Source organism: Molossus molossus, unplaced genomic scaffold, assembly GCF_014108415.1.
Source record: "Molossus molossus isolate mMolMol1 unplaced genomic scaffold, mMolMol1.p scaffold_m16_p_23, whole genome shotgun sequence".
Lineage (NCBI taxonomy): Eukaryota > Metazoa > Chordata > Mammalia > Chiroptera > Molossidae > Molossus > Molossus molossus.
Window position 1 is genome coordinate 15,732,793 of NW_023425359.1, and position 25,790 is coordinate 15,758,582.

The 25,790-nt window shown below is 51.0% G+C and overlaps 1 protein-coding gene across 2 annotated transcripts in view; it reads left to right on the forward strand.

Annotated features, from left to right (window-relative positions):
• The first annotated feature begins 7,217 nt into the window (after positions 1-7,217).
• SUSD4 (sushi domain containing 4) overlaps positions 7,218-25,790 on the forward strand; it is a 96,117-nt gene continuing 77,544 nt past the window's right edge. For both annotated transcript variants that reach the window (XM_036277728.1, XM_036277729.1), the window contains exons 1-2: positions 7,218-7,361; positions 7,958-8,143. In XM_036277728.1, coding sequence (XP_036133621.1) covers positions 7,993-8,143 — 151 coding nt within the window. In that variant the 5' untranslated portion in view covers positions 7,218-7,361; positions 7,958-7,992. The remainder of the gene's footprint in view (positions 7,362-7,957; positions 8,144-25,790) is intronic.

The window sequence follows — 25,790 nt, forward strand, 5'->3', positions numbered from 1 at the left end:
GGCAGTAAATGAAAAACTGATGCTAATACAGTACTATGGATGAAAATTGTCGATTATAAGCTTCTTTTGTAGAAAAGCAGAAAATAGTGGGATAAGAGCCTGGGAAATATGAAAGTTAAGTTTCCATGGAAACAATCGTTTACCCACAATGCCAATATTCCATGTGTATGAGAGCTTGTGTGTAAAAATGATGGCAGACACATAGTAAGCACATGCCGGAACATGGCTCCGAGAGCTTTATACATAAACTCCAACACGACAAGGCGAAGGAGGGACGATCCTTTCCTGAGGTTCAGAGAGAGAAGCTCAAGATCAGGTAGGCAGGGAACCAGGACTGAATCCCGCCTCACTGACCTCTCCATTGCCTGGTCCTCTGAGCTAGTGCTGCCTAGTTACAGCCAGACAGAGTCATGGGTGGACAGGGAGCAGGAGAGGACTTTCAATCTTTCTTTCTTTCTGTTTTTCTTTATTGATTTGAGAGAGAGAGGAAGGAAGAGGGAGAGAGAGAGAGAAACATCGATGAGAGGGAACATCGACTGGTCGCCTCCTGCATGCCCCCAACTGGGGATCGGGCCCACAACCTGGGCATGTGCCCTGACGGGGAATTGAACCGGCGACCTATTAGTGCGTGGGTCGACGCTCAACCACTGAGCCACACCGGCTGGGCGGACTTTCAGTATTTCTAGTTTGGTTGCATCTTAAGATTTTCGTGTTTTCCACATTAGTGCCTTTAATGCCATTAAAAGCTGGAGATGGTAACTGACCAGTTCCTATGAAGAAAGGAAGGACTGAAAATAAGTCCTTTCGGAGCTGAAAGTGAGTTCACTTCCGCCATGAGATACCCGAATGCAATCACTGGACCACTCAGCCGTGACCCAGAAACACCAGACTGCACAATGAAGTTATTGATTTTTGAAATTTTATCACAAATAGTTCATAATGCTAAACATGGGGAGAGGTTTTCCTGATGGAAACTTGAGAAAACCGGGGCACTGGATAATTTATCTCATTTGGAGTTACTTCTTTGTCCTCAACGTAACACAGATATTATATATCAGATACTTTATTTATTTTTTATCCTCACCCGAGGACATTTTTTTTTTCCCATTTTTGTTCAGATAGAGTGGGAGGGAGAGAGAGGGAGAGAGAGAAACATCGATGTGAAAGGGACACATCAAGTGGCTGCCTCCCACATGACCCAACCAGGGCCGGGGACAAACTGCAACCAAGGTACGCGCCCTTAGTGGGAACCGAACCTGGGCCTCTCTGGACCACAGGCCGACGCTCTAACCGCTGAGCCAAATTGGCCAGGGCTATATTAGATTCTTTTAAAAAAAGAATTATGCTTTGCTGAAACTTTTAAAGAAATATGTGGGTTTAAAAAAAAAATTACCTGTTTTGTCTTATTTTTTCTGTTTTGCTAAAATTGAGTCTGGAGTTTCTAACTGCCAAGGAAATTTGTTTCCCAGAAAGGTCTCAGTAGGCAAGATAGCTCTAGAGCAGAGCGGTGATGGATGGTCGCGGTGATGCTGACACTGCATGTACTGTCGTGTGTTGTGCCGTGTGATCAGCCGGGTAAGCATCCTTGCCCACTAAAATTCCAGCCTCTCTGTCCAGCAGGCTTATCACACTATGGAAAGATTTTCAGTGGGCAGCTCACGGTGGAGCTGTGTAGGGTCTCACACGGGGCTGGGGCAGAGTCTCAGGGGCCATGGGTGGCTGTGTCTGGGAAGTGCATTGAATGGTGCTCCTTCTTCAACCCGGTTCAAGGGAAGACTTCTCCGACCTCCCTGACCAGATGAAACCCTGCTGTCCACCAACAGCCCCTTAGTGCACCCATCTCTCTCCTTGGTGGAATGTGTCTATTGCAGGGCTAGAGTGGAAGGCTGCGGGGGGTATATGCGTGCAAGGTGGGGAAATGAAATCTATTTCTTATCACGAGTTGCATCAAAACATTGTGTTTCTCTAGAAGTGTTCCTTTAGAGTTGAGAAAGCTAAGACTGAAATCCGAAAAGCCAGATCTACTGGCTTCTTCTCAACCTCATCTTGATTTCTCTGTCCTATTTGGCACTGAGGTCCGCCTCCTGTTTGGATTTCTCTCCCCTCCCCCGCCCTCCCCTCTCCTCCCCCCAAGTGTTTCTGAGAGCTGCTTGCACAAAAAGAACTCCATGAGTGTAGGGACATATAGCAGTCAGCCTCCAAGTTGCCTCCCACACTCATGATTTTATTTCCTGTTGCCCTGTGACCTCTCCTTGCACAGTGAATAGGACTCAGCTGTGCGACCAATAGGATTTTGCAGAAATGACTAATATGACTTCTGAGGCTGGTCATGGAAGACACTGTGGTCACGGTCTTTCTCTCTTGGATCACCGCCCTGGGGGAAGCTGGCAGTCATGTGATGAGGACAGTCATCTTAGAATCAGATCCTCCAGCCCAAGTACGTCTTCTGATGTCTGAAGCCTGGCTGACAACTCCACTCAACCTCACGAGACACCCAAGCCAGAATCACCCCGCTGACCTGCTCCCTGATTTTTTTTTTCTTTATTGATTTTATTTTATTTTTATTTATTTATTTATCCTCACCCGAGGACACTTTTGCATATTTTGTTCGGATAGAGTGGGAGGGAGAGAGAGAGAAACATCGACGTGAAAGGGACACATCGAGTGGTTGCCACCCACACGACCCTACCAGGGCCAGGGACAAACTGCAACCGAGGTATGTGCCCTTAGCTGGAACTGAACCCGGCTCTCTCTGGACCGCAGGCCGACGCTCTAACCGCTGAGCCAAACCGGCCAGGGCTGCTCCCTGATTCTTGATTCACGGAAGAAACCATGAGACCAACAATGTTGCTGACTTGAGATGCTCGTTTGGGCTGACCTGTCAGGCATCAGTAGACGAGGAAGCGGGTATGCTCTTTGGATTGTGTGTTCCCAGACCCCAGGCCTACTGAACCTGTTGTCTGCAGACGGGCTAGGAAGCTGCAGGAATCCTCTGCAGTTTGAGAACCACTGCTCTTCGTCCTTCTTACTGACTGTCCTCCCTCTCCCTTCCCTCCCTCCATGCCTGCCTTTTCCTACAGTGTGGTTCCCAGAAGTTCTGTCCAGTGGCTCTTCTCTCTTCATTGTGCAGTCTCCGGGCAAGCACTTCTGTTCTGTGCCTTTAAGGGACAGCCTCGGGGTAGTTCATGGGCCCACTTCTCCTGCTCTGACCCCTCTGCAAACCCCCAAGCTCTAATTTCCAACAGCCTGCTGGGTATCTCCAGATGATTTCCCTCCAGCTATTCAAATCAACCTCACACTCACAGCTATCCTTTGAAACTTGCCTTTCAATGGCGGTCCCTGTTTTTATTAGTAGTTGACAGCTTGGTCTCCTAGACTGTAAATCTTGATATCATCTCCGCATCCCTTATTTTTTGCTCACCCTGAAGCCATCCTGGTTCCTGAGATCTGACGATCCCCCTCTTCGGAGCCTCTCATGGTCACTGCCTCTCATGGCCCTGGTTCACCTCGTTCCCCTTCCCTGCCCTGTTGTCTTCACACTGTGCCTGTTCCCACCACCTCTTCTGTTCCAACCTTCCTTCTTCCCGAAAGACTAGTGTCTGATACTAGTGTCTAATTATGATACTTTTCCACTCAAAATTCTTTGATGCCTCTCCCCTGTCTTGTGAATAAAGTTTAAACCCCTCGATGTGGCATGTAAGGCCCCTAACTGTGTGGCCCTAACAGGACCTTCCACCTTTATTTCTAACAGTCACACCTATTCCCCCACCCCACCCCTGTACACACATACTCTTTAGACACAAGGGGTTATCCACAATTTCCCAAACACACCTTGACGTTTTCTATATCTTCTCTCATATTATCATGGTTTCTATAGAATTAAAATGATCCCTTGAGAATGAAAAAAGTCATAATATAAAGCCCTTTGTAAAAATTACCTAGAACAGCGGCTCACACATAGTAGGACTTGAGACGTATTTGTTGAATGAACAGGTGACCGCATAAAAAACATTGTACATAGAAGAAGTGTAGCTCTAGGTTCATAACTGTGAGCGTCCTGAAGGTTGAGATGGTATCTATTTGCATTTTTATGGATTTGCATTGCGTTTGGCGTATCTTAGGCCCTCAGCAAATGCTGGCTGAATGTCGAATAAGTTCCAGTGAGGTTTGTTTCCTCTTCCCCCTTCCCTTGGTGCTAAGTACGAGCCTTCCTGGAGAAAATATTCATGCCCAGCTGACAGTGGTTTTAAAGGTAAGAAGCCAAGAAAAAAAGGCAAGGTGATAGAAGATTACACACACACGTACATATACACACAAATAAGCTCGAATACATTCAGAATAACTTGTTTTGCAGCCCTTGCGGTAGAAGGTGTTCATGGCAATAGCTAGGGAAAGGTGGGAGAGTATTCAGATGGGGTCAGACTGCTGTAGATGAAGTCTGAGGCCTTCATTGGCTGGGTGCTATTGCATAAATGCGTTGACGCCTTTGTTTTCATCATTCTCGCCTGTAAGACGAGTGTAACATTGGCTTTATTTTTGTTGTGAGATGTTATGGGATGACTTATGCCCCCTCAAAATTCACTTGTTGAAGCTCTCACCCCTAGTACAGAATGAGACAGCTTTAGAAATAGGATCTTTAAAGAAACAATATAGTTTAAAGGGGGTCATTAGGGTGGTCCCTAATATGACTGGTGTCCTTATAAGAAGAGGAGGTTAGAACAGAGAGACACCAGACACATCCACACACAGAGGGATCATGTGAAGACACCGCGAGAAGGTGGCCATCTGCATGCCGAGGAGAGAGGCCTCAGAGGAAACCAAACCTGACAACACCTTGATCTTGAACTTCAGCCTCCAGAACTGTGAGAAAATAAATCTCTTTTGTTTAAGCCACCCAGTCTGCGGTATTTTGTTATGGCGGCCCTAGCAAACTAATACATGAGATAATGTAGAAAACTAACAACACGGTGTTCTGTGGCCACCCTCCAAATGTTTAAGTTGCATAAATAGAAGCAAGTTATTTAAAATAACTCATCAGTCCTATTATATGCTGGTCAGAACCTTTAGTGTGAAAATAATCCTTTTCTGGAAACAGACCTTGATTGTTGGGGGTAGGTGGCCATTGAGAAGCTGGGTCACATCCAGAGAAGGCTGTAAGGCTGGTGAGGAGTCTAGGAATTGTCACACTTAGGAAGTAGCTAAGTTTAACCCAGAGAAGGGAGGATTCAAGGAAACATGAAGCCATCTCCAGAGTGAAGTGCTGTCTTAAGAAGGAAGACGTTGATTTGGCTGTGTGGAACTCAAGGGAAGAGCCACAGTCCACGGATAAAAGTTTCAGGGAGTAGGTCTCAATGCAGTATAAGGAAGGCTTTTCTAAGAGAGCTGTTGGCAAGTACAATAGGCGTCCTTGAGAAGTCCTTAATGGGGCTGGATGACCACTTATTTGAAATGTCACAGAGGGGACTCTAGATCGGGTGTTTGGACCAGAAAACTTGATGTTCCTTTTCATCCTGATAGTCTTTCTACAGATGCATTGTGTTCCAGCCGAAGAACAGATTTCAGTGGTACTTAGATGTCTCTCTTATGAATTGAAAGCCATGCCCATGATCCACAGATATGTTTGATCTTTGTTGATTTGATGACTATCAGAAAAGCTTTAGGAAATTTACTGAGAAAAAAAAGAAATAAATGTTCAAACTGTAGCGGTCAGTCAGAAGACCTTGGAAATGTGGAAGGATGCCCCCACTAACATTGTGGAGCCCCAACGTAGAGGCTTTAAGGAACAAACTTGTGCTAGCCAAAATCTTAGCCGATTCTGTGCAAAACTGCCACCTCTAATTTTACTAAGCAAAAACAAAACATATACATAAAAATGCCGAGTTTGACTTAGCTACTGAAAGTTTATCCTGAAAGAATTTGTTAAAATTAATCCCAATAAGAGTCAACCCAGTAAAATAAATAATTTCCTGACTCCTATCAGTACGTGAGATTTGGGGAAAGCTGGTAGAGGCAAGGGATGCTTTGGCGGTATCATAAACATGGTATTGGGAGCCACAGACCGCTACAGACTAATGGGGTGCCACTGGTTCTGAAGAGCTGCCTGCCGGTATCGCCTCCACCTCGTTAGCGCAGCCCCCTTAACTCCTGTGGTTGGAATTTTGGTCCTGCGAGCCAGGTCGGTTGAGAAAGGCCAATCTTCCGGACGGACAGCGGGTGGCCAGAGCTGCTGGGCACTGAGAGTCTCACCCACTGCGGAGCGAGCACCGGCACCACAAACGGCCAGAGACAGAGCCGACGGGGCGAACTCACTCCACCGGTGGCGCGGAGAGCAAACACGCTAGATCCCCTTGGGTTCCGATCCAAGGCCGAGGCCCAGTTCTCAGCACCCATCCTTCTGCAGCAACATGGATCGCTCTTCCCCTGACCGCCCGAGAGCGCCCCCGGGCGGAGGTTCGGAAGGACCTGTGTGCATCCCCAAGACAGGCTTCAAGTGCTTGCGCAGGATGCTGACGGTTCGCCAAAAGGTCAAATAGCGGGGAAGGTGGGGGAAGGGGGCGAATGTCCTTCGGGATCCAAGGGGGCACGCAGAACCCTGGCCCTGGGGAGGGAGGGGATTCGGACAACGGTACTGAAAAATCAGAGCTGTACCAATGGGCCGCGCCCCACCCCGCCAAGTTAACTCTGTTGGTGGTGAGGGTCAGGGCGTGGGGCCCGACCCGGCCGCGCACTCCGGTCCCCTGGGTTGGGCCACCGCCGCGGCAGCAGCCTAACGCGGAGCGCTCTCCCGCGCTGCGCCGGCGCTGGGGGCACTAGACACCGCGTGGAGGCCGCGGCGGGCACCCGGCTCTCGCTCGGCCGGGCGGGGACCGCAGGCCGGCGCCGGGGAGGGGGCAACCGGCCCGCGCGCGAGCGTGAGCGGTCGCCTGCACTTCGCGCCCCGACAGGTGCAGGCGCGCCGGCTTCCCATTGGTCGGGGAGACGACGGCGGGGCCCCTTCCCACGCCCGCCTGCGTGGGTCCCCTTCCCCCGCGGCCGCCCAGCGCCTCCGCTCCGCCCTCGCCACCTCCCTCTTTCCGCGCCGCCGCCGCCGCGCGCTCGCGAGCTCAGGTGGCGGGAGCGCGGGCGCCTCCTCCGGGGCGCGCGGCCGGGCTGCTGTCCTCCCCCACCACCCCGCACCCAGCGGCTCCCGGAGCCTGGGGAGGGAGAGCACGCGCGGGGGGAGCGGGAGCCCGGCGCCGCCGCCAAGGCTTCCGTCTCTGGCTCGCGCAGCGGCGGCAGCAGAGGTCGCGCACAGATGCGGGTGAGACCGGCGGGGGGAGGAGGCGGAGGAGGGAAGGAAGCTGCATGCATGAGACCCACAGGTAAGACCCAGAGCCCCGGAAGGGGCTTCGCATCCCGGGGAGGCGCGCGCAGGCCCAGGAGGGGGAGTTGGTGCCTGGTTCTCTCCCCCAGGGAAGGAATTTTTTGACAGCGCAGAGCCATCTCTTGGGGGACCGGGCAAGAGGACCCATCCCCATCCTGGGGAAAACCAGAGAAGTATCCTGGGGGACCCGGTGCTACATCGTGAGATTCCTAAGAGTGACCTGTCTAGAGCCAGGGAAAAGTGTTTTTTCAGCCCCACGACACTGGAAGGCTTTAGACTTTCCTGCCTTGGTCACAGCCGCTGGATCCCGGGGACCGGCGCAGAGCCAATGTGCGCTACCCCCTCCTCTCCCTCCCCTCCTCCATCCCTCCCGCAAGCGCAGCATCCCGCGGCGGCTGTTACTCAGTGTACCCGCTCTGGGGGGAGCGGGGGAATAGCACCGTGGGAAAGGAGGCGGAGGAGGACCGGGGATGGAGCCGGGGAAGCCGAGCACCCCTGCCCCCAATCCCCCCAAGTCCCATGGTGGAGGAGTGGAAGCGTGGTCCCCGGAGCCCACGCAGCCTGGGGTATTGTCGTGTTCGTTCCTGGTTGCAGACTCTTGCAAGCCGGATGCCCTCTGTGGATGAAAGATGTATTATGGAATGAACCCGAGCCATGGAGATGGATTTCTAGAGCAGCAGCAGCAGCAGCAGCAGCAGCCTCAGTCCCCCCAGAGACTCTTGGCCGTGATCCTGTGGTTTCAGCTGGCCCTGTGCTTCGGCCCTGCACAGCTCACAGGCGGTGAGTGCCTCGCTGTGACCAGGAGGGCCCAGGCCGGCAGGGAGGGGGAGCCTGGCTGGCAGGACAGCTCTGCCCTCTGCCACTCCCCCGTACACCCCGACATTTGGGGTACCTGAGAACCTGAGGAGCCCCTGTGTCTAAGACCCCCCAAATTCCTCTGGAACCCAGACAGCTTCACACACCCATATTCTGTCTGGAGCTTCCCACCAGCTGCCCAGCCTGGCTTCTGGCTTCCCTGAAGGAAAGACAATAAGGCTGGCCTATTATTCTCATTGTGTGTGTGTGTGTGTGTGTGTGTGTGTGTGAGAGAGAGAGAGAGAGAGAGAGAGGTAGAGAAGTCTATTTGTGGCTAATGTATGCTTGGGGACCTCTGACCCTTGTCTGTGCCCTCAGCAGACACAGGTCAAGTTTCAGCTGCAGACCCCCTTTGTGACTGTGAAGGGTCTGAGAATGTGGCCAGACTGCCGGCAGGACAGGTTTACTTGAAAGTTAACTTTCTCTTTCCTTGGGATGTGGTGTGTACGGGCATGTCTGTGCATGTCAGGGGTGGGGAAGGGATGCAGAGGTGTTTCTGGAGGATTGCTTGGCTTCTCCAGGCCTGATCTACGGAGGGAGTAAAGTTGAGAGCTTTTCTCTGAAGTGGAAGTTAGCCGAAGGAAAGGTGGACGCCTGGACTCCCTAGGTGGCCGGCCTGTGACATACTCTGTCCTGGGGCAGGGGATGTCTTTGGGTTGTGGTGGAGGGAGAGAGTGGAGGTCCTGTCTGAATTTCTAACAGTCTCTTTGCCTCCACGGCTCATTGCTGTCCATCCCTGCTGTCCCTTCCAGACTTGCTACGGGAGCTTGCTGATGTGTTCGCATGGAAAGGACAGAATCATGGTCCAGGACTGAGATGCTGTTAATATGTGCATAGATAATGACTGGTGGAAAAACGGGTATTGATTGATAGACATAAACCATTTTAGTGCTTTAAAATATTGCTGTTTCGGAGAATGCCAAGATGGAGATGGAATAAAAAAAAGGAGTGAAAAATTAGCACGAGTGGGGGGAAGGGAGTAACAGGTTGGACCTGAACACAGAGTAACCAGTAGCGCCAGCCTCCCACTTAGGGATCTGAAAGATGCTCAGGCTCTGAAGGAACTTTCTGTGATGTGCCTGTCAGAGGTACCGAGAAAACACTTGCTTTGGATGGGGGCCCTGTTTTTGTTTTCGGTTTCATTTTTTAGCAAGGGGTAACTTTTTCAGGGCTCTTATTTTTATAGAAATGTCTCTCAGGCAGGTTTTCTCTTCATAGAGGGCAAAGCCAGATGTAATGCCAAGGCGGCACCTGTGTGGCCTGCCAGGGCCCCGGTCGTTATTGGCTGCACCTCAGGGGTGAGTGGGAATAGGTGGCAGGGACGGATGACTCATTTCCTTCCCTGTTCTCTTGCCTTCAGTCTAGCCTTTATTTCCTCACCCAGGTCCACGTGATTTCCCATGCTCTTGCTCCTTTCCTCCCATGTAGACGACAGATTGACCAGGGCTCATCCGTGTGCATTTTGAGGGTTGTTATTGGAGGTGTGAGGTCAGAGCACAGCTCCGACTTGAAGGCCGTGTTCCTGGTTCTGCCATTTGCCCAGGGATCCGAGGGCTCGGTGCACGGCACGGCCCCCTCCGTCTCATGTGGGCCCCCCATCCAGTTGTACAACGCGTCTTTGCCTCTCTTCCGAGGGGAGAAGGGGTCGAGCACATAACCCTGAGCCTTGAAGAAGAAGCTGGGAAGAAGGGTTGCCTGTCACCTCTGATTCAGAGGTTTCCCTTTTCACTCGTACGGCTTCGTCTTGAACTCCTTCAGGCCAGGCTGTGATTTCTGATTATTTCAGGATTCCTCTGTAAACAAACGGTTTGGGTGGAGAAGGGTGGTGGGGATGTTCTGTGGAGTTCGCTATTCAGAGATGTCTTTCTTAGGAAAGAAACCCGTGGGTGGGGGTGGGGGAGTGGGCTCCAGGATAGTAATAAAAGGAAATTCACCTTAATTCTAGACCCGTGCTTCTAAAAATCGAATGTGCCTACGAATCAACCTGGGATGTTGTTAAGAGCAGGTTCTGGTTCAGTTGGTCTGGGGTGGGGCCTGTGAGTCTGCATTTCCCTCCGGCTCACAGGTGACGTCCTTGCTACTGGTCCAAGGGCCACACTTCAAATTAAGGCATTCCTCATCCTGGCCCGTTTGGCTCAGCGGTTAGAGCGTCGGCCTGCGGTCCGGAGAGACCCGGGTTCGGTTCCCGCTAAGGGCACGTACTTCGGTTGCAGTTTGTCCCCGGCCCTGGTTGGTCGTGCGGGTGGTAGCCACTCGATGTGTCCCTTTCACGTCGATGTTTCTCTTTCTCTCTCTGTTCCTCTCTCTCCCTCCCACTCTATCTGTACAAAAAATGGAAAAATATCCTCGGGTGAGGATAAAAAATAAATAAATTAATTAAGGCATTCCTTAAAATAAGTCAGTCTGACTCTAAACTTCTGACCACCAGCTCTCAGTGACCCAAATGGAGGTGGCCCGGGAGGGAGCAGGTCTCACCCAGTATCTGGTCTTCAGGTGATACACAGAGCTGAAAATCAGCCTTCGGAGAGTGCTCTCTTTTATTTTGTCCACAAAAAGGTGCATATCTAATAGACACTGTTCTGCAATGTGGATTTTCCTTCTTGACTGCTTTCCACAAAAGAGGAACACAACAATTGCAAGATCTAATCGTCTCAGCCGGGAGGAGAAAAGCACGTGCCCCATACAAGTATGGCAGAAAATGCCGCAACTAGCAAGGGAGAGATCGAAAAATGATCAGATGAAGAAGGGGGGGAGCTCTGTGAAAAATGAAATGCATTGTCCCCAAACGCCAGAGAGTCCATTCAATTCTATGAGCCCTAGGAGCGCTTTCATGAGCCTCAGTTGACCTCAGGAGACTTTTGGGTGGCTCCTTCCAGACTTTTGTAAATTGGGGAAAAGGGCCTTCGTCTAGGGATGCTGAGACCAAATGCCCCAAGAAGACTAAGATCAGGTTGATAGGGAGAGGCAGGTCCCCACTGATCCCAGAATCTGCATGGAGAATGGTTATGGCTGCTTCTCTCTTCCTCCATCCCTGCCCGTGTTGCTAGAGGTGATATGTATTTTTTTTCTTTTTTGCTTTTAGAGAGAGGAAAGGAGAGAGAGTTAGAAACATCGATGAGAGAGAACATCGATTGGCCGCCTCCTGCATGCCCCCCACTGGGGATTGGGTCCACAACCTGGGCATGTGCCCTGACCGGAAACCGAACCGGCAACCTCTTGGTGCATGCGTCGACACTCAACCAGGCTGTTTTCTCTTTTTAAGGCAGAAGGAATTACCCACTCAAGAAGAAAAACAAATAGAAATAATTAAGTGAGTTGCTCACAAACTAGAATTAAAAGTGCATTTTAAAATGGCTTTTTAATTGAGAGGATTGTAATGGCTTTATTAATCTTAAACAAGGTAAGCTGGGGACATCAGAGCAGTAAAACAAGATAATTCTTGCCGTTATTTGGAACTGGCAGTGAACTGGGGAGCACCGTGGTGGGTGAGCCTCTGTGACCCCACTCCAGGGTGAAGGCATGTTCACGCCCCAGGAAGACAGGGACTGTGGGCAGATGCAAGTCTGACCCTATAGAAGGAATGCCTAACTCCAGGTTTTTATTCTTAGAAGTGAGAGGAATTGCAAAGCTCAGTAAACCTGATCAATGATCATTTCATCATTATCCCATTGAACTGGGGTCTTCAAGAGAGGAGGAGTGAGTTTTTTTGGGTGAAGGTCTGACCTGGCTATCTTATGTTTCTGTTTGAAAGCAGCGACTTTAATCTCCTAGAATTACCAGCGTGGGAGCAGAGCTACACAATGAGGGTCACTCATGTGCTATATTCCTTTTTCTCCGGGTAACAAAATCCAAAAAGACCTTATTTTCGGTCTGATTGCATTTATCAAAGATATATGTGATTGAATCGGGCGAACCAGTAAGAGAGAGGTTCTTTTAAGAAAGAAATGAAATCCATTCTTGCAGTGGGTCCTATAAAATCTGGGCACGTACAGTGTCGTTACGAATCTAGCTGGTTTCCAAATTCAGGTTTTCAGGTTGTAGAAGAATCCTTAGGACTTCCCTGAACACTTTACCTCAGAAGGTCCCGATTCTCTCCAGGCAACAAACAGCAGGATCTGCTTGTTTTACGGGAATTTGATAGGTTTTAGAGGATTAATCCCGTGAGAGGTTCTCGATTATTCTATTAGGCTGCTTCTGTTAACTAACTCTGAGTCTCTGTGTTAGAATCTGACCCAAGGATGCATTTTAAGTTTCTTTTTTGGGGGGACACAGCTGCACATTTAAGCCATGGTATGACAGCATATGCTTGATGGCTGACTGAGGCCACCTCTAGGTTTAAATCACACTTAAACAAAATGGGGAGCCCTGGCCAGTTTGGCTCAGCGGTTAGAGCGTCAGCCTGTGGACCAGAGAGTCCCGGGTTCGGTTCCTGCTAAGGGCATGTACCTCGGTTATAGTTTGTCCCCGGCCCCGGTTGGGGTCGTGTAGGTGGCAGCCAGTGGATGTGTCTCTCTTACATCGATACTTCTCTGTCTCTCTTCCTCCCTCTCTCCCTCTCGCTCTATCTGAAGATTAAATGCAAAAATGTCCTCAGGTGAAGATTAAAAAAACAAAAAAACAAAACAAAATGGGGAAATAATCTTTTGGAAACTTGTAGTTTCTCTGGTGTAGAACAATCCAGTTCTGAATCACTACATGGCCTTTAAGGGGCCTGCCCGTATTTTCCCTTTCTAAGTGGGGCACCTCTTTTCTCCTATCATCCTTTTGTTTACACCATTGCTTTGTAGATGCGAGGTGCTCATTTGCTTGTCACAGTGACTTAGAGGAGGATATAGTTTAGTTTCTTTCTTTTTTTTTTTTCTCACCTGAGGACATTTTTGCATTTATCTTCAGATAGAGCGGGAGGGAGAGAGGAGGGGAGAGAGAGAGAGAAACATCGATGTGAGAGAGACTCATTGACTGGTTGCCACCCACATGACTCCAACCGGAGCCAGGGACAAACTGCAACCAAGGTACATGCCCTTAGCGGGAACTAAACCCGGGACTCTCTGGTCTGCAGGCCGATGCTCTAGCTGCTGAGCCAAACTGGCCAGGGCTATAGTTTAGTTTTTGTTTGTTTTGTTTTTTATCCTCACCCTAGGACATTTTTCCATTTTTTGTTCAGGTAGAGTGGGAGGGAGAGAGAGAGAGAGAGAGAGAGAGAGACATCGATGCGAAAGGGACACATCAAGTGGCTGCCACCTGCACAACCAACCAGGGCCGGGGACAAACTGCAACCGAGGAATGAGCTCTTAGTGGGAACTGAACCCGGGTCTCCCTGGACCACAGGCCGACGCTCCAACCACTGACCCAAACCAGCCAGGGCAGTAGTTTAGTTTCTTGAAGCAAAGAGCTGGAGAGGTGTAACAATGTCCAATAGAAAGTATACATGGCCACTTGCTGCTGCCCCCAACTGGCTAAGTGGTAGTAACCTAACTTCTGCCTCAGTTTTATTATCATCGTCTGTGAAATGGGAATAATGCATCACTGGCCCCTATGGTGATGGTGAGACTCACATGCATGAATAGGGGAAAGCGCAGTTATTTGCGGTACCAGCATCATCACCCACAAAGTGACAACGAATGCCTTCTGTTTTCACTGTGAGGGTTACCAAGAGCTTCGTTTGCCCCGAAAGGCGGTAGCATAACAAATGCATAGCAATACCCAGTGGCGCAGGCCGAGATGGATACGTGGTATTGGAATCATTAGGTGGTCACTGATCCTAGGTCCCAGCAGCGCCATAGAGCTCTCTGTCATGATATGGTATCGTAAGTCCTATAGTGGAGATTTATCTCGGAGACTCTGGGGAAGGAGGAGGCTTACCGAAGAGGATGACATTTGAGCTGGGTCTTAATAAAATAATTTTCCAGGCAGAGCAGGTGTTGAGAGGTGCTTTTTTCCGGGAGAGAGGCTAGAATGCGCAGAGGCTCAGAAGGAGAAAGGCTGTGTACCAGAGACAAGGACTCGCTCAGGGCAGCCTCAGTGAAGGGCAGAGACTGAGAAGACACTGGACAGGCAGGTGGGACCCGCATGGCCGCTCACTGCCAGGCTTAGGCATTTGAATGGCACGCTGTAGTCAGCCAGGAGCCTACAAAGCAGTGTGCAGGGGCCCGGCATGATGGCACCTTCGTTTTATTTATTTATTTATTTTTATTATTTTTATTTTTTTATTTTTTTGTTACAGATATTTTACCTTTTTACCCCATTGGCACCCCCCACCCCACCCCCCCTCCACCCTGTCCCCGGCTTAGTTGTCCATGTCCATTGGTCATGCATACATGCATATGAGTTCTGTGGTTAATCTCTTCCCACCCCACCCCCATCCCCTCTTCTGAGGGATGTCAGTCTGTGCCCTACTTCCATGTGTCTGGGTCTACTGTATTCCTCAGACTGTTATGTTCATTATATTCCGTATATAAGTGAGATCATGTGGTATTTGTCTTTTTCTGCTTGGCTTCTTTCACTTAGGATAATACTTTCCAGGTCCCTCCATGTCGTCTCAAAGGATAAGAGATCTTTCTTTCTTACCGCTGCATAGTATTCCATTGTGTATATGTACCACAGCTTTTTGATCCATTCGTCTACTGGTGGACACTTGGGCTGTTTCCAGATCTTAGCTATTATAAATAGGGGCCCGGCATGATGGCACCTTCGTTTTAGAACAGTGTTTTAGCAGTGTGGACGGTGGAGGAGAGGTAGAGAGGCCCTTACTCATTAACTCCTCATCGTGCATCTGCCGGTAACCAGGTGAAGGGTACAGTGGCGACAAAACAGAGCCCCGCCCTTGGGGAACTTATATTCTAGTGGGGGCCAGTTAGGAAACTCTTCGTTGACCCCGGAGGGACACCATGAAGGCTTTAACGAGAGAGGAATAAATGCATGTGCAAAAGCGGCCAGACAGCTGGCAGGATGTGGGGACGGAGGAAGAGCCTGTCGCGGAGCCCCAGCAGCGGTCATTTGGAGGGAGGCTAATGAGTTCATTTTTGGATGAGGACACTTGTGTTGCCTGCAGGACATCCATTTGGGCACCATCTGTCCATCAGGCAGTCGAAAACTCGCCTCGGCGCTCAGGAGAGCGATGAGAGCTGGAGGCAGACTTGGGCGTCATCTACCTGGAGAGGACTGTTGGGGCGGTGGGAGGGGCTGGGCTTTCCCAGGAAGAGGGTCTGAGGAGCAAGCCCAGGAAACATGCACATTTGAGCATCAAGAGGAGAAGCCAGGGAGGAAGAGGAGCCACTGTGCTAACAATAATCACTATTGGTAAAAGCACAACAGAACTTGATCCTGGCTGTGGATCGCCAATTCTGATTTGGGGGCAGGAGATACATTCTTTTGTTATTAGAATGGTATAAGTACTCTGAGTTCTGGACCGAGAGCAGGGCAGGGCCAGGAAGAAGGAAGGGTGTGGTTGGGAGGTGGTGGATCTGCAGGGATGTTTGAGACTCAGGTGTGGAATATTTTCCAGCCTCACAGGGAGGACACAGCTCACTGGAGAACTGGAGTTTAACAGGGTCACTAGGTGGCCATGGGAGGCTTCTGGGGGTGCTGAGCAGAGGCGACCTGTGCGTGAGTGTAATGATGGTGGCCGGAGGGCTGCCTCCCTGGGCACTGGGACTTCGTAGGTGCTCAGTGCTTCCCATGCATGTCCTTCCTCCACAGTCTCTGCAGCCCTGTCCTCCAGTCCTTCAAAGATTCGTCTTCTCAGGCCTGTCAGTTAATCTGCAAAGGTGCGATTGTCATAGAGTGATCCCTCTGTCACCTACACCCCCTGTGATCAGCTCTGTCGCCTCTGCAGCAAGTCACTTAACCTCTCCATGCTTTGGCTTCTTCTTCTGGAAATCAAGCGTGATGGGGCTATTCCTCTACACCTCCCAGGGGGTGGGATGTTCTCGGATGGAGGAGGCAGGGTCAGAAAGTGGCGTTTTATAAACACAATACCGTTGTGATTGCGGCTCTGGGAGGACACCTCTCTCCACGGCGCCGAGGGCCATTTTTGCCTTTGCTTCCCTAAATCAGAAGGGAGGGTCAGGGATGCTCGGCACAGCATGTGAACACCTCCCCCTCCTGCAGGTCCTGACCCAGTGAAAGCTCATTTTGTGTGGACACGATGTCAGGCAGCTGGAGGGGCCCTCTTGCTGAAAAATGAGATGTGACAATCTGTGCTGTCCCTGCCGCTGGCGCGGTCAGTGAATAGTCACGGCTGGAGATGGAGAAGGTCCTTGTGCCGTTGAGAGGAACTTCTCAATAGCTGTTGGCCCAAGCCCAGGCGGTCCCTTTTGTGGACTCAGAAGCCTCAGGGAAAAAGAAACCAAACATGGGAGGCAGGCGAGTGATTCATTGCAGGTGCTCCGTGTCGGTGCGCCCCCCCCTCCCCCGCAGGGCCTCTTGGCTGCTGCAGCACCTGTGCGCAGCGGGCGGGCGGCGTCCTCGGGCTCAGGTGGGGCAGAGGGATGAATGGGAGCTGCATTTAGATCTAGAGAATCGCTAAGTGCTTTCTACCCCTCGAATGCCTCCTCTCACCCCCAGCTGCCGGCTGCCTCTAATTCTGGAGAGTCTCTTTATAGCTCTGCAGGTGGGATGCCGCTTTGGGGGCTCTGTGGGCTGGAGATCTTGGGGTTCCGAGTCTTCAGAGGGAATGCCTGGAAATCCTGTGTGTGTGCTAGCCTCAGAGCCCTTCAGGAAAACAGCCGGGCAGCCGGCCGAGGGCACCTCACTGCAGCCTCCTTTAGGCCGTGACTGTCTTTGGTTCTTTGCCACATGTGGGCTTCTGGGACTCCAGGGTCTGAGCTGGGGAAGGGGTCCTTAGAATAAGACCCGTCGCCCTGACCTGTTTGGCTCAGCGGTTGGAGCATCGGCATGTGGACCAGAGAGTCCCGGGTTCGGTTCCTGCTAGGGGCACGTACCAATAAAACAAAATAAAATAAAAATAAGACCCGATCAACGCCTTTTGAATGACCAGAAGAGGGTCTTGCGTGGATTTATGAGGTAGCCGGGTGTTTTCCCCCAAGAGTGGCTTCGCTGACCGGCTGCCCGGGTAGATTTCATTTACATGGTAATGAGTGTGCAGAGTTTCTGCCCTGTGCCATCTCCAGACGAAGGAGGACCCCATCTTTTGGGGCCTCCCAAAATACAGCCAGGGTCTAAAAATGGAGTGAACCTGCCCTGAGGCAGTCACCTTTGTGCCTTGGGTGAACCACGGCCACGTTCAAGGGCAGATTCCCGTGAGCCTGTGGTTGCCACTGCTGTTAAAATTGTTCTTTCTCAGTTTCCTTCTCACCGTGCGGTTGCCAGGGGCTTTCATCAAAAGCAGAGCTGGTGGCTGGTCCCTACCTCCACTTTGCTACGTGGTTTGTGTTCATCTCACCTCCTACGCGTCTTGGTCTCCTAATAGTTGGCATTTTCTCTGGTACCTGCTGTGTTGATGTTGCTGCTAAATTGGGTCATGTTCCCGGTGGTGTAGCAGAAGCTAACTTCCATGGAAATGCAAGAGATTGTACCAGGCCCGTTTCTCCCCGGGCCTTCGATTTACATTTAAACTCTGCCTTTTCAGCACTGTCCCTGGATTGAGATAGACCCACAGTCGCGCTCTTAGAGTTGAAGAGCAAGGTGGGCCCATGTTCCCTCTGAGTCCAGACGATGCTGCCCTAAGGATGGTCCCTTGACCGGGGAAAACAAGGGCCGGGCAAACTTCACGTCAGACCTGCTGAACCCCCTTCGTTCTCTGCCCTCGAGCGCTGGGCGGGGTCCTCCAGCTGATGCCCCTCGTCCCCTTTCTACCATCACAGAGCCTTCCTGTCCCTTAAGAGACCACTCACATCTCACTTCCGCTCCTGTGACCTTGTGGATGGTGCCTGGCGTCCCCAGCTCTGAGAGTGCTCAGAGCACTGCGATCATGGACAGTCGGGCTGGGAGGACCATGGGGACAGTCGGTCCAGGGGGTCGATGTGAGTCCCTTAGCTCCCTCACAGGGTCTGCCTGGGCAGCGTGGGGACTGAGGGGACCCGGCTGAGCACGCAGGCCCAGTGCCCCCGCCTGCTTTCCACGTGGTGCCTCCTTGTCACCCTCAACCCCGCCCTCAGTCCAGCCTTGTCATTCTCAAGAGGAGGAAAGTGTCTGTCACCAGGGGGCACATCAGGGTAGTCACTTAGAACAAGGGTCTCGAGACAGACCCACTGGGATTGGGTCCCCCCTCTACTGCTTGGTTGCTTTATGTGTGGGGCAAACTACTTAATCTGTCTCTGCCTCCGTATCCTCATCTGCAAAATGGGTATAATACCCCCTGCATAGAGTGGTTGTGCAGCTGCGGTGGGTCACACGTGGAGAGCACACTGGGGGTGCCTGGCATGTCGCAGATTTGTTGACTGTCGGGCTCCTTATTATCTTCATCATTATCACTTGTTTCATTTTTACTTAATAGAAGCTCCTGGAAGCTAGGATCCACGGCTGATCCATCTTCTTCTTTAAATCTGACCATGCTGTGGGTGTTCTGTGCACTCAGGAAACATGTGTCTACTGAATAACAAGTGTGCAAAGGACTGAAATGTTGGGGACTCTAATGTCTGACCTCCACAGTGGATGTGAGCTCTTACAGGGCGGGCACCGGGATGTCTCCATGTGGTCCTTCAAAGTGCAGCCAGACACGCTGGTCAGTGGGTGAGTGGTCTGTGCAGCCAGGCTCGGCAGCCGAGACCTGCTGCCCCGTGGAGAAGGTATCATTGAGTTGAGCATTTGATTGTTACTAAACTATCGCTTCCCTCTCATTCTGACATCTGGGTCAGGGGCAGCAACAGCTGTATAAATGGCAGGAAGGACAATGGGGGTGGTGCCATCTGGCTCTGCCTTGAACTTGGCTCCTCTCTTGGTGAGTGACAGCACGTGGAGGGTCTGAGTTTTCACTACTTTGACCTGACAGGGTTCAAACATGACTTTGAACTCCTATGGGTGAGAAAGTGAGCAGGACTTTCAGCCTCTTATCTTCTATCATCCACTCTCATGCTTAACTGGAATTTGTTAAGCACATACTATGTGCAAGCATTGTGCTAAGTAGGTGCTAAGACGGGAAATATAAGTACAATATAGCCCTGGCCCTCAAGGGACGTGAATCTGGGAGTCGTCACATGTTATCAGTGCATTTGGGCTGCCATGACAAAAACCGTAGCCTGAGTGGCTTAGACAACAGACATTTATTTCTTTGCTCATAGTTCTGGAGGCTGAAAGTCCAAGGTGATAGCAGGTTGGTCTCTGCAGACGGCGCCCTCTAGCTGTGTTCTCATGTGGCCTTTCCTTGCTGTGTGCGTGTGGAGGGAGAGAGCAAGGACAGGGAGCAGTCTGGTGTTTCTTTTTATAAGGAAACCAGTCATGTTACTTAGGACCTCACTTTCATGACTTCATTTAACCTTGATTACCTCCTTCTGGCCCTATGCCCACATACCAAGTCACATCAGTGGTTAGGGCTTTAGCATAATGACTACTGGGGGACACTGTTCAGTTGTTAGTGGGTTCTAAAGAAAGAGAAATGTTAATTCTGATGAAAAGATGCTGTGAGGACCCAGAGCTCTTGTCCTAGCCAAGGGAGATCAGGGAAGGCTTCCTGGAGGAGGTGGAAGCAGAGCTGAGTTCTGAAGGAAGAGTGGCAGTTAGGTGAAGAAGGGGAGGAAGGCCCAGCCGGCGTGGCTCAGTGGTTGAGCGTCGACCCATGCACTAAGAGATTGCCGGTTGGATTCCCCGTCAGGGTACATGTCCAGGTTGTGGGCCAAATCCCTAGTGGGGGGTGTGTAGGAGGCGGCCAGTCGATGTTCTCCCACATCGATGTTTCTATCTTTCTCTCCCTCTCCCTTTCTCTCTCTAAAAAAAAAAGAATGGGAGGAAGAAGCAATATGAGCAGAGGTGTAGACACATGAACTTGCCTGTGGGGGTGGGGCGGGGCCTGCGGGGAGGTTTGTCAGCCATTCGCTTACCTATTCCTGCCTTTTGTTAAGAGCGTCACCAAACATTGCCTAAGATTTGCTCTACACAGACCAGCCTGCTGACCCTGCCCGGCAGGGTCCAGAGATCACCTGGACCTTCAGATTCGCAGTTTCCCTAATGTTTGCTCTCACCTAATCAACCTACTGTTAGAAACTCCCATTATTCGATTACAGCTGCCGGCCACGAACAAATCAATGGCAAGTGGCTCTCCAGGCCACCAGTGGGCCCACCCCTGGTGTGGGTCAGGTAAATATTGAATTATCACATGGAGTGAGTCTGTGGAAAAGTGACTGGGTAATATCTGGCGTCATAGGATACCTCCAATTGTATTTTTAAGTCATTTGGAATTTCTCTTTCGTGAGGCAATTTCTTCTCTCCTCATCAAAACATTTCTTTTGTTCATTCTGTCCTTCTTCTGCTGGGCTGAAACAAACCCGTGTCTGGTTTGGTTGTGGCCATTCCAAGGAGCTTGTGTTATGGGACCACAGCTGTTTTCATTAAAGATGGGGCCTCGGCAGAGTAACCAGTGGCCAAGGCAGCTGGGGTCACCCTCCCTTTGCTGACCATCTCTGCCCCCACATTCTAGGAGTTCTTAGCCATGTCCACGGACCAGCTTCTGGGGTTCCACGAGCCACCCCCACCCCACCCTTATGACTTCTTTGAAGAGGGCCTGCAACTTTCAACAGGTTCTCAGATGGGCTCACTACCCAGAAAGGGTTAAAAAAACAAACAAACCTCAGGCTCAGAACCAACTGCTAGAGTGAGTCCCACCAGGCTGAGCTACTGGCTGGGGTCCTACAGAGAAGGAGGCTGTTTTCCAGGGCTTGGGAAGTTGTTTTTCCTCTTTCTGACTGCCTTTCTCTGGACGTTTTGGGCTTACACACCCATGGGCTGAGGTTCAAGGGGTACTGGGGGAAGAGCGGATAAAGAAGAAAGGCAGCCGGTGACTGACAAGTTCACCTGCACTGAGGGCCACTGGAGAGCTGCCCCTTTAATTTAACCCTTCACCTCCCTGGCAGTGGCAAACACTGTGCCATTTAGAAAAACTCTGCTATCAAGTGGGTTCTCTTTAAATATTAAAAAAAAAAAAAAGACACAGAAGAGGTAGGGTGGTCATCTATTCGGCACACACTTACGGAGGCTTCATTATGTGCAAGGCGGCGGGAGGGGGGGTTGCGAGTCAGAAATGAATGGTTGGCAGGATCCAGAAGCCTGTGCCATTACCGAAAATTATGTGTGGAAGTTATCCATCTGTATTTTTCCCCCTGAAAATGTGGGCAGAATGAGAAATATTCTAATAAACAGGCGAGAGCGAGGCTTCTGTCTCAGTTACTCCGTAATTCACCGCGTTGTTATGACATATTGCGGCATTATAGCCTTTATACTGTGATTATGCTACTGTCTCGTGTTACACCCTGATGGTTTTAGTGCGCGTGAAAAAAGTTTCTTGTTTTGGGTGGTCTCCCCCCCATAATGAATATTAGAAACATAATAAATGTCCCTGTTGTTTAGATCCCTGGGCCCAGTCTGGGCTTTGGGTTAGGAGAAGTCGGCTGGGTGTGAATGAAGAGCGAGTGAGGTGCAGGTTCCGCGGCTGGTTAGTGGCAGAGCTGAGACGGGGACCCCTTCTCTCTGATGGGACTTTTCTGGAATGTATTTCCCCATCGTTTGGACAATGGGAGATTATGACAACAGGGCCCAGCTTGCGGGGGTTATTTGGCTTCAATGAGACAATCCATGGAAAAGCATGGACAGCAAGTCCAGGCCCAGAACACACGTTCCGCTTCTATCATTCCCTCCTCCTATGAATCTTGCTCCCCGTAAAGTCATTGAACCCTTCTCAGACAGGTCCTTTCCCTCTGCGTCTTGGGCAGTGGCTTTCCTGTGCTTATGAGCTGCTAAGTACTTCTTTTAATGTCCATCAAATACATTTGTAGTTACAGGGAACACTCATCTAAGCCTTGCACTCTTTGGGAGGATTTGAATTTGCTGTTGTTTTCAGACTTCATCCTCCTGGGAAGGTCACTCTCTGTTTGTGCCCCTCTGTCTCCTCTTCTTTCTGTGTACCTGACTCGCCCTCTGCTGGGCTGGGGCCCTCTGGTCCCCTGAGGCCTGGCCAAGGGGCCCAGGCATGTGTGCTGGTCCTTGCCAGTGTGACGGGTTCCTTTCTGATGATGCCCACGACGCTGTCGATAGCTCTGTTGCCATTGTGGGCAGCACACTGGGCCATGTCATCCCCGGGGAACAGAGGCTCCAATCTCAGGTCCTTTGGTGTGGTCCACGGATGGCCGGGGCCTGTTCTTTCCGGAAGGCGGTGCAGTGTGAGCTGTTTTCCCTGCGCCAGGCTCACGCACACCGAAGGTCAGGAGCACACGCACGCAGGGACCAGGCCTTCATCTGAGAACTCGACGCTCATGAGCATCGGCGGTGAGGTCCTCCTCTGCCTTATTGCGGTGAAATCAGCAGAGCCAACGCACAAGCAGAAGGACCATGAAGCAATGAATGATTTGTGTGAAAATATTAATTCAATACTTAACATACAAAAAAAAGAAGAAGAAGAAGAAGAAGAAGAAGAAGAAGAAGAAGAAGAAGAAGAAGAAGAAGGCAGAGAAATGCTATTTATCATGCTTAAGACCTTGTAACTAAGAGCTGAAAATTGAAGAACTTTTTCCTTCCGAGTGTATGTTAGTAAGACTATCCAGCCCAGTCCAGCGGAGGTCGGGTATTCACATGCCTCACAATGCTTGTCTCAGATAAGACATCACAGTATGATAAAATAGTGCCTTAGATGAATCATTTTATTTATGCGTCCAGGTGAGAAGTACTCAGTACTTACTATGTGAAGGGCAGTAACCCAGGTTCTGGAACGTGATGTCCAAGATAAGACTTGTGCCCCGGGGGGCTGAGATGGATTTAGTTGGGAAGTAATGCTGTCACCTTTAATTGTGACAGAAGGAAGTCTGCGTTGCAGGCGGAATCGGAGCACTGTGGAGTCTAGCGGAAGAAGGCAGCATTGGCAAAGAGCAGTCTGCGTTAGGCCTTGGAAAGGGTGTGCTATTTCAGCAGGAGGGCACGGGGGACGGGATTACAGAAGAAAGAGCATGAATATAGGCATTGCCCTGGGCAAGCATGGGGCACGTTCCCTGCCAGGTAAGGACTCCCTTTGGCCGGAGCCGAGAGCACATTTTGTAGACATTGAGGCTATAAGGCCAGAAATGTAGGAATAATATTAATAATAATGGCTAATATTTATCAATTACTTGCTTTATGCCAAACACTTTTCAGTGTTTCCACATATTAACTCACGTAACCCTATGAATTAGGTGCTGTCTCATCCTCATTTTCAGGCAAGTAAACTACAGCAGAGAAAGGCTAAAGGAAGGACCCAAGGTCCTGGAATGAGGAGGTGATGGGGCTGGGGTGTCAGCCACGTGGTCCCGGAGCCCGGCTCTCCACTACCCCTCACCTCATCGCCACCATCTTGGGGGCGCTCGGCCACCAGAGCCCCAGATGTCAGACCCCGGATGAATCTGTCTGCCGCCCAGCCTGTTTCTCCTCCTTAGACCCTCTTTCCTCAGACGCCTTGAACCCCAACCCAAAGGTGGTGAAGCCCAAGACCTCAAAGAGAAAGAAAACCATAAATAGGGAACATCATTTCTATCGTCTTGAAAACGGTGTCCTTCCGAAGAACTCACCGGACGCCGTTGTTGAGCCGCTGAGGGTTTCAATGGGAGCAGGGTGCCCGTCCCCCACTGGGGCTACTTTGCCCCTGCCAGGACCTCTGGCAATCTCTGGAGACATTTTTGGTTGCCATGCCCAGAAGGGGCGGGGTGGAGGGTGCGTGCTACTGGTATCTAGAGCCAGGAATGCTGCGGAACGTGTCAATGCCCAGGACAGCCCCAGGACAGGGAGTATCCGGCCCCGAACATCCATGGACCAAGGGCGAGAATCCTGCTCCAGGGGCCAGTCTGGCTGTGGTGGGCAGGTAACCAGGAGGGGTTCCAGGTGCGGGGTGCTGAGGGTCCGGAGGAGGGAAAGCCAGGGACTTCGAGGGAACAGACTGGAAGATCATGGAAGAAGTTGCAGCGGGAGGTTCCCAGTGTGGATGTCAGAGAGAAGAGGGGATCATTCACCGTAATGGAGATGTCGGGAAGAAAGCTTATTTTAGAAAGATGATGAGTGTGGCCTTAAGATATTTAAATTTTGACACACAGGTGGAATGCCCAGCAGGCATTTGAGAATGAGGATGAAATGAGAGAAGTTGGGGCTATAAATTCAGATTTAGGAGTCGTCTCCTGAGAAGCAGTAATTACAATGTGTTCAGTGGTCTGGAGAGAAGACGGAGGGACGGGGGTTCTGTGAGTGACACCGCAGGGTGCTGGGGGAGAGGGAGAGTCAGGAGGCCTGGCTTGGAATCCCAGCTCCATCTCTTCATAAGCTTGTGATCTTGGGCATGTCCTTGAACCTCTCTGCCTCAGTTTCCTCGCAGGAGACCAAGGGACTGTTCAGAGAGATTGATGGGGAGCCAGGATAATGTTGCCAAGCTCAGGGACAAGCGGGTGGTCTCCAGTGTGGAAGTGCAGAGCTGCAGAGGGTGGCTGGGGCTCAAAGCAGCCCCCCTGTGCAGAACACATTAGTGACTTTGGGGACAGCATTCTCATGATTGCTTTGAGTGCCCCTTCAATATAATTTGGCCCCATTGGCCTCACCACAGCATTTAATTATGACTATTTTTCACAGTGCATAACAGAAGCTGTGTCTGTCTGCACTTAATAGCAAATTACTGGTATCATCTTCCCCCCCTTAAATAAGAGAGAGAAACGATAGAGGAGAGAGAAAGAGACGAACAGATGAGAAGTTACAAATGAGAGGAGAGAGACGACAGAGAGGAAGGCGTATTTCTGCAGAACCTGCCTTTCTTCTAACCCCCAGACTCTTAGCCTTGAACAGAAGAACTAGTGCTAAATGTTCTCCACTCGGGAAGGTTGTCCACATGGACTCAGGACCCCCCACCCCCACCCCCCCCCCCGTGATACACGTGGATGCCTCCTGGACCACGGACAGACCTCGCGAAGGAGACTGAGCCAGGCTCAGATGGTAACTGTCCATCCTGATTAAACCAGGGTCATGGGGTCTAGAGCACACGGGGTGCGGCTGGTGTTTTTCTGGGGTTGAAATCTGATGTTGGAGCTCAGGCGGATAAGGAATGCGGACATTGTCCTTGGCAGCTCTTCAAGGGGAAGCTTTTCTCAGCCGCGAACAGTTCTGCAAGGCAATTCCTTCGGTGTATAGAGTGGAGCCCGGCTCTTTCCTTACAGATAAGCAGGCCAAGCTTGCTCTCGAGAGTCAGGCCCGGGAAAGTGCACCGTCAGCACAGCCTGACTGTGAAGAATGTCAGAGAGCTGGGACGCCCCCATGCTGTGAGCCCCTCACCTGAGAAGCTGGGTCCCCTGTCCACCCACCCTGACCTCTGACAGCGACACTTTACCTGCCTGGGTCTCGCCTGTCTCATACCCCACGTACGCCGAACACATGCACTCTGCCCGTCTATCTGAAATACTGTGAG